At 51.8% G+C, this 8,191-nt stretch overlaps 1 protein-coding gene across 1 annotated transcript in view; it reads right to left on the bottom strand.

Moving 5' to 3' along the window:
• Positions 1-4,972: 4,972 nt before the first annotated feature.
• Dll4 (delta like canonical Notch ligand 4) overlaps positions 4,973-8,191 on the bottom strand; it is a 9,418-nt gene continuing 6,199 nt past the window's right edge. Inside the window, exons 9-11 of the mRNA XM_032903968.1 lie at positions 6,666-7,368; positions 5,730-5,838; positions 4,973-5,238 (exon numbers count right to left, since the gene is read on the bottom strand). Coding sequence (XP_032759859.1) covers positions 5,233-5,238; positions 5,730-5,838; positions 6,666-7,368 — 818 coding nt within the window. The 3' untranslated portion in view covers positions 4,973-5,232. The remainder of the gene's footprint in view (positions 5,239-5,729; positions 5,839-6,665; positions 7,369-8,191) is intronic.

Here is an 8,191-nt window from a genome sequence, read left to right as displayed (position 1 = left end):
AATAGTCAACGCCCCTCCTCAGCCTGAAGTAATTCCATTGATCTTTTTGCTCTACCTCCTCCCAAAGTCGTTTAGGATTACCAGTGATAAGGATGGAAGGAGATAGGAGAAAAGGGAAGTTAGGCAGTTAGTGCCTGGGGAAGACTCTGACATCATCACAGGAGTTCCAGGGATCAAAGTCCCTCTGTTGGCAGGTGCTTCCCAAACCAAAGACCTTTCACTTGATAACAGCTCTCAATAGCTGTAGTGTTTCACAACATCGCTCTAATGCCAAGAAAGAAATACGTCATCTTGTGCACAAGCAAAAGGTAGGGGTCACTTACTACTCTTTTCTTTGCTCTGTAAACATTCAAAAAACACATAACCTCCCCCCCCCCCGTCACCCAGGCAATGTCCTCTCTTGAAACCCCTCGTGATTCTCTCTGTCTCTGTCTCTCTTTCTCATTATAGTTATTGTGTGAGTCTTTGAGACAGGGTCTCTCTCTGTGTAGTCCTGGCTGTCCTGGAACTTGCTGTGTGGACCTTCTGGCCTAGAACTCATTCACTCTTTGTCCCAAGTGCTAGGGTTAAAGTTGAGCACTACTGTACCCTGCTTTTCTTTCTGATTAATGGTGTTAGTTCAAGTGTTGAGCTCTGGAGTATCCAGTTTTCATTTCTTGTCATCTGTAGGACACAATCCTGAAGTCACAGCAGCTTGCAACTGAAACCACTGTAGCTCACTATTAAAAGTGGCTTCCGGGGTTGGGGATTTAGCTTAGTGGTAGAGCGCTTGCCTAGCAAGCGCAAGGCCCTGGGTTCGGTCCCCAGCTCCGAAAAAAAGAATAAAAAAAAAAAAAGTGGCTTCCATTGTATTTATCCCTTTTTCCTAACCCCAAAACAAGGACATCCTTAGCTACTTAAAGAATTTTAGGCCAGCCTAATCTAAGTCCCTGACTCAACCAGTCAGTAAGTCAGTCAGTCAGTCAATCAATCAATCAATAACTGAATACTTAGCATCTCAAGATTGGTTAGTCTCTTGGGCTGGAGAGATGGCTCAGAGGTTAAGAGTACTGACTGCTCTTCCAGAGGTCCTGAGTTCAATTCCCAGCAACCACATGGTGGCTCACAACCATCTGTAAAGAGATCCGATGCCCTCTTCTGGTGTATCTAAAGACAGCTACAGTGTACTTGTATATAATAAATGAATAAATCTTTAAAAAAAAAATTGGTTAGTCTCTTCAGGTAAGCAACTATGCTTTGCCATAAATGTCTGGCCTATATTAAATATAGGAATTCAAAGAGTGATGAGGAAATGGATGTCCCAGAACACTTGGCAGTGAGGGATGGTGCTGGAAGGAGGTTTAGTTTTAGCCACTAGCGCAAACACTTTCAGACCTGCTCTCTTCCATCCAGGTCAAAAAATGACCACCTGCAGGTGACGGCCGGAAGGTGATGGGGATTCGGCAAGCTGACTTTAGCAGGTGAAGAGTCCTTGCTTTCTGAACATCAGGACAATATTTGGAGGAAAGCATCTCCTTGGGTTCCTTCCAGTTACTCCCTGAACTTAGCAGTACAGAACCAGAACCGAGCTCTGTGGGACAGAGACACAAGCTGATTTAAGATTATTGGACTGGACCCCAGCTTCGGTCTGGGCGAACAGAGGGACAACAGCCTCGACAGGCGCGCAGCGCCCTCTAGTGTCTGGCGACCACCCTGCCGTCCCGCCGCGACACCCGCCGAGGCTCCTGCTTCCCGCGGCTACGGCCGGGCGCGGGCTCCCGGGCTAGGGGAGGGACTCGGAGGAGGCAGGCGGCTGGACCCAGTGGGAGTGTCCCCGAGAAACTCGCGGCCTTCAGCGGCTTCCCGGCCCGGGAAGTAAGCCGGGGTCGGCGACCACAAACAGGAAGTCGAGCTGTAACAAAGAGCAGAGGGCGGGGAGCCGCAGCGCTCTCGGGCGCCCGGCAGTGGCGGCAGGTGGAGGGCTGACCCTGGCGGGCGGGCGGCGCACCTGCCTCTTCCTCTGCCCAATCCGGTCTAGGCCACATTGGGACGCGTGGGGTGGTGGGCGCGGCCCCTGGGAAAAGACCTCTGGGGTCTCCCAGGAGCATCCCCTCCCCGGGAAGGGACAGTCACAGTTCCCTGAGTGAATCACTTCCATCTCCTTCCCGGAATGCAGCAGGTCACACGGGGGCGGAGGGTTGGGCCCACAGATGGTGCAGACCCACGTGGAGATAACAGGGAGGAGAGAAGGAAGCCAAAGGAGGGCTCTGTGGGGCCGCTGGCAGAGGTGAAACACTGTACACGTTGGTTAAGTCTAGTAGCCTCAACTAGCCTGAGCAGAAGTGGGTCGGAATCACTGTACCCTCATTTGCCCCCAGATGAGATCAACTGTGGCCCTGCCTAGGCTAGCCAAGAGAGGTATATGACTGCAGCCCCTCCCAACCCAGAGCACAAGGATCTCCAGGTGGTCACCAGCCAACAAGCTCTGGAAAAGCAGCTGTCCTCAGGCCCGAGGGTCACCAGGAGGTCAGACTAATTCTTTAGGCAGGACTGTAACTCCAAGCTACTGAGGAACTGCTAAAGTCTAATTCTATTATAAAACATACAAAGACGAGCGTTTGCTAGGCTCTTGAGAGTCTAATCTTGTTTGAATGCCAAGTGTCTTGGACTCTGGGGTGATCCAGAGACCCTTAAATATCCTACCTCTGTGGTGGGAGAAAATAACATTTCGTTCACATTCCAAGTGAGAACTGGGCCCACTTCTGAGTTACTGGGAAGAAGGCCTGGCATGAGCTGCAGGTTGGAGCCCCCACAAGCATACCACACTAAGTCCCTTGCACCCGTTCCAACTTGCCCCAGAAAGCCCCTCTCAGCTCCTTGGCTATGGTATCAGAGGTGGTAAATGGATTGAGCCAGCCACCAGGACCCCTCCAGGGCTCTTCTCTGACCATCTGGCAATGTAGCCTAGCCTAGTGGTGTGGACGTGCAGGCCTGCGGGTGTCCTACCTGTCCCCCACATGGGAGCCTCGTCATCTCCACTTCTGTCCCAGCCCAGCCTCCCCCGCCCCCCCCAGAGCCTAGGAGCCGCTTTCCTGTTTCATTTTGGGCAGGAAGAGTGAGGTCGTGTTGTTCTTCCCCCTGCTGTCGGCTCAGGCTGTGGGAACCGTTCCCTGAATGTTTTCCTGTTTGATACCCTGTGTGTGCAGTAGAGCAACAGGGACCAAGGACCAAGCCGTGGAACGTGTGCACACTCCTGGGACTCCAGTGAGCACCCAGATCCTGTTCACCGCGCTGGAGCCTGGGCTGGGGAGTGGCTCGTCTCCCAGAGTTGGATTCCACTAAGAGAAAGGCATCTGTAGGGTCTGTTTTGCTTTACTATAAACAGGCTGGAAGCCTCTGCAAAGTTTTTCACTGGCTTTGGGCTGGCTTGTTGTTGTTGTTGTTGTTGTTGTTGTTTTCCCCGAAATTTGCTTGACATGGGGTATATTAGTGGCCGCAGAGAGAGGATCAGCACCCTAGGGACTATCCTGTGCCTTAGAGGAAGCTTGGCATGGAGTAGACTGGAAACTCCCTCATTAGTGTCTCAGCCTGAGCAACAGACTCAGGGAAGGCTCTGACTCCTCCCCTTCTTGTAGCCTCACCAGTCCCCTCAGCTCTGCCCAACTTCAAGAAAGATAAACCTAGGGCAAATCCCCTACCATTCCTCATCTCAAACCAATTCCGCACTAGACTCAGGAGTGCGGGTGCCAGTGCCACCCAAATGCCCCGGCGGTAGGAGGAAGTAACCAGAGGGGACTTCACTCATTATCTAATAAAAGAATCCTTTTGAATAAATAATGAGAAAATCTTCCTCAATGGGAGAAAATCAAAGCACCCATAGCTTCTTTTCCGGCTTGGGGGAAAGGGAGAGAGAGTCCAGTCAGGGGAAAATAGCCCCATGGAACTTAAAGTGGAGTAGTAGCACCCAGTCATAAAGTCATCAGGCATGGGGAGGCTGACCTAGGCTGGGAATCAGGTGACCAAAGCAAGGCTCCTCAAAGACTGGACTGAGACACCACCCTTCCACATAACATGCCTAACCCGAGCACGCACAGGCCCGAGGGTTCCAGCAGGGCCATTCGACAATGAGAAGAAAAGGGCTTCAAACTTGGGATAGGAAGGCAGGGAAAAGATCCCCACTCTATTACAAAGACAGGACCCAAGAAGTAATAAATTCCTGTACACATCTGTTCCATATTATAAATACACATTATATACAAAATAATGTTATAAAATGTAGAAAGGCCAGTGCTTCTGATTCTTAAATTATCAAAATACTAGATTCCAAAATAAACTACAAAACAAAACAAAACCTCATATTATTGATTTTTGAAGATCGGCTTCAAGGTTGGTCTCGGGGCAGCAGTGGGCACTGGTAGAGCCCAGGCTCAAGGGCACAGAAATGGGTATGAGGGAAGGAAGGGCCTAGGCCACAGCACCACCCCTCTCTCCCTTATTGGAGTTTTAGCATAAAGGCCCTGAGCTCCCCAGTTAGGCCTGTACCCCTGGCTGGCAAAGGGGGCCCTAAACTCATCTGCTCACATGAGCCCAGAGGCACCAGGACCAGGGAGAGGACCAACTCTCGCCCAGAGGTTGTAGGTGGCACCCCACCTGCTGTGGTCAGAGGCAAGATTCACACCAGTCCCCTCAGGCTCTCCTCACCTGCAGGGTAGCTCCTGCTAAATGCCAGACTCCAAGGCTGTTCTGCCTACAGGAGGCCTGTCCCTTGCAAGTCTCCTCTCTGCTTTCTCATTGGGGCCCAGCTGTGAGGATGGAGCCTGGGCAAAGGCACTTTGGAAACACAGATGCCCACAGGAGCTACAGCAGCGCCAAGCCCCACTAGGGCCACTGCCACTCTCTGGAGAACAGTCAAGAGCTCCATGATGACCACTGTTGGCAGAGCAAGTCCAAGTCCGCGAGGCACCTTAGATATCAGCTCAACGGACGCTCCTCTGGCTCCTTGACTCTTCCCTTGACGGCGCTGCCCATCTGAGGCCAGACAGACTCCTGAAGGTGTGCAGAGGTGGCTCAACTCTGGGCAGGTTCACAGTCTGTCCAGTCCATGCCATTCCTCCTCCTCCTCCTCCTCCTCCTCCTCCTCCTCAGAGCAGCACTGTGCATACTAAAAATGTCCCATCCAGGATGCAATGTAAACAATGCAGAAGGAAGGCCCAGCTGCTGGGCCGAAGCTGGGTGTCTGAGTAGGCTCCTGCCTTATACCTGGGGAACATAGAGAAAATGCAAAAATTGGTTATCTTGGGGATAGGCAATGATCCAGAGGTGCTCTGGGCCTCCCTAGGAGACACAGCTGAGGGAGAAATAGCACCTCAGTCTTCTGTTGTAGGACACACAAGTGTCTGGGAGAACGGGGTTCAATGGAGGAAGCGAGTGGAAAGGCAGACACAGGTAACCGTCTTCACCCAAAAGCAAATGGGAAATAGCTCCTGATAGTTTTATCTGAATTTTCTCTGGCTCCTTGACTATGTCCCTTTTGGTGGTATAGCTACCAAGTCAGGCTTACCACCTGGCTCCTGTATCACTCCTTCTAAGGCAACGGAGTCAGCAGGGTACCCAAGAGCCATTAAATACCAAGGAAGAGATTCCTGACTGACCCCATCAGGATTGAGGTTGCTAGTGACCAGGACATTTTTTTTCCATCCACACAGAGCAGGAAGGGACATGCTGACAGGGAAGGCCAGCCCACAACTCACCTCTGTGGCAATGACACATTCGTTCCTCTCTTCTGATATCAAACATACTGACTGGTACATAGAGTCCCTGGGGGAGCATATCGCTGATATTCGACACGCTGGCTTTTCACTGAAGGAACATAAGACAGGCAGGTAAGAATGAGGGAGTAGGAAGGGGAGAGCCTGGAGCTCAAGGAGGTGTTAGTCTAGATCCCAGAGAGTTAAAGGGTATGTGCTACCGTGGTACAGGAGAGAGACATCGGCTGAGGATGCCGATGCTGGCCTTCAGGGGCAGGTAGTTAAACTAGGCCCTAAGGGAGCTACAGGAGTCAACCTATAAAAGTTTAGGCCTAGAAAAAAGCCAGTGTTGTCACTAGAGACAAGCTGTACTGCAGCAAGATGGCAGTCATGAGACACTTGTGGACACTTGGTGTTTGGGAGTTAAGACTGAATGAATGAATGAGAGAGACCTCCCTAGTAAAGGATCCCTAGCAGAATTCCTAAAAGTGATTACACGTGCGTGTGTGTGCGTGTGTGTGCATGTGCGTGCATGCGTGTGCATGCGCGTGCATGTGTGTGTCACTGCATTGCGGAAGTCCAAGGACATGTTCTAATGTGTAGATCCTGGAGATTAGTTCAGTCAGCAGGCTTGGCAGCGATGCCTTTGCCCTCTGAGCCATGTCAGTGTTTTTGAGACATGATCTGCTGCTATGTTACCCAGGTTGGCATCAAACTTACCATCCTCCTGTCTTAGCCTAAGTAGTTAGGGCTACAAGTGTATGCCACGGCGCCTGGCTCCCTATAGAAATGTAGCTGGAGTATCTTACTGTCAGTACCACGATCTTACTTGATTAAAAGTAGCCAGGGCCTGATGCCAGTCTCCCGCTCAGCCTGTGAAACCCAGTCAAACTACATAAGGGTTCGTGGCCAAGCTCTGGGCTTCCAGGTGTGGCTTACCTGTGTAACCGAAGTGGCACCTTCTCTCCTAAACTCTTGTCGCTGTGAGGATACTTCCCAGGTGTGCTCCCCCGCCCCAGGAATCCTGGGGCCAGATTATAGTCCAGTGTGTGGTTCTGCAGTTTGCCACAGTTGGACTTGTCCAGGCCACAATCCACTTCCAGCTCCTTCTTCTGGTTTGTGTTCTTGAGCTGGGCAGCAGGGATTAGGTTGTCCTTCTGGAAGTCTGACAAATTGTTCATGGCTTCCCTGCTGTCGTCATCGGGCCTCCGAAGCCGCAGCTGCCGCACAGCCACTGCCACCATGACCAGCAACACCAGCAGTACCACCAGCCCCACACCCAAGGAGACAGCTACCCAGGGGAAGCTGGGTGGCAAGCCCACGGGAAACTCGCAGCGGCTGCCCACAAAGCCATAAGGACAGTTGCAGACAAAGTTGTTTGGGGAGAGGCCAGTGTAGCAAGTGGCCCCATTGAAGCAGGGTCCTGAGGCACAGGCGTCGTTGGTTATCCGCACCTCGCAGCGCCTGCCAGAAAAGCCAGCAGGGCAGGTGCACACAGGCCCGTTCTCCAGATCGTGGCAAGTGCCCCCATGGGCACAGGGGCTTCGGGCACAATCGCTGATGTGCAGTTCACAGTGGGTGCCTGTGAATCCAGGTCGACAGCGGCAGGTCCGGCTTGAACCTCTGTTCAGGCACTGGCCTCCTGTAAGGACACAGGTCCTAAGTCAGCAATAGCCTGTGAATTCCCCGTGAAGGGAATGAGGCCTCATCCATGAGTTCTTCTACCTCCATGTGTTCAGCCTGCATGAACACAGAGCTCTCTACAAAGAGAACTGTGCAAGGGCTCCAAAGCCCTGGAGTTTGCCGTGATTCTTGCTCTCCGTGCTTCCGTAGGCTATTGGATAATAGTTACTGGCATCTTAAGAATTTAGGGTAAGACAGATATGCTTGGCCTGATCTCTCTAGCCGGGGATCCGACACCTGTAGCTTTACCTGATCCCTAAGCCTTGGTTTCCTCACCTGCTAAACTGGAGAATTTGATCCTCTCACAGGCAGCTCTGAGGATCAGGTAGGGAAAGACACAAGGTAGAGACACAGGAAGCGCTCACTATCGCGCAGGTGCAATTACAATTTAACTTAATCTTCGCACCAAAGACACTTAGTTTCATTTTCCCATTCAGGAATGATGAAACTGTGGCTCAAGGGAGTTGAGTGAGAACAGATTGCGTTGCCACTCCCAGCCCCTTGCTGGCTCCTGAGTGGCTGCCTGCCTGTCTCGTAGACCATCACCTGCTGACTAAGTGTACAAAGATTACCAACGTGTTCTGTTCACGTATCAAAAAGCTCTGGGTATTCCAGATTCTTTGTGCTACACTTATCTAGGGGAGTGTGAGGGAAGATGAGGCCTCAAGGTACAGAGCTCTAACCATCACTGGCCTCCCTTGAGAAGGGATGTGAAGCCTCCAACATCCTTCTTTCTAATTCAAGGCTTGCTGAAGAGGGTCACAGGCTAGCCTCATCAGGTC

This window comes from Rattus rattus, chromosome 5 (assembly GCF_011064425.1).
Source record: "Rattus rattus isolate New Zealand chromosome 5, Rrattus_CSIRO_v1, whole genome shotgun sequence".
Classification (NCBI taxonomy): Eukaryota; Metazoa; Chordata; class Mammalia; order Rodentia; family Muridae; genus Rattus; species Rattus rattus.
Note: the sequence above shows the minus strand (reverse complement) of the source record. Positions and strands in the feature narration are given on the sequence as shown.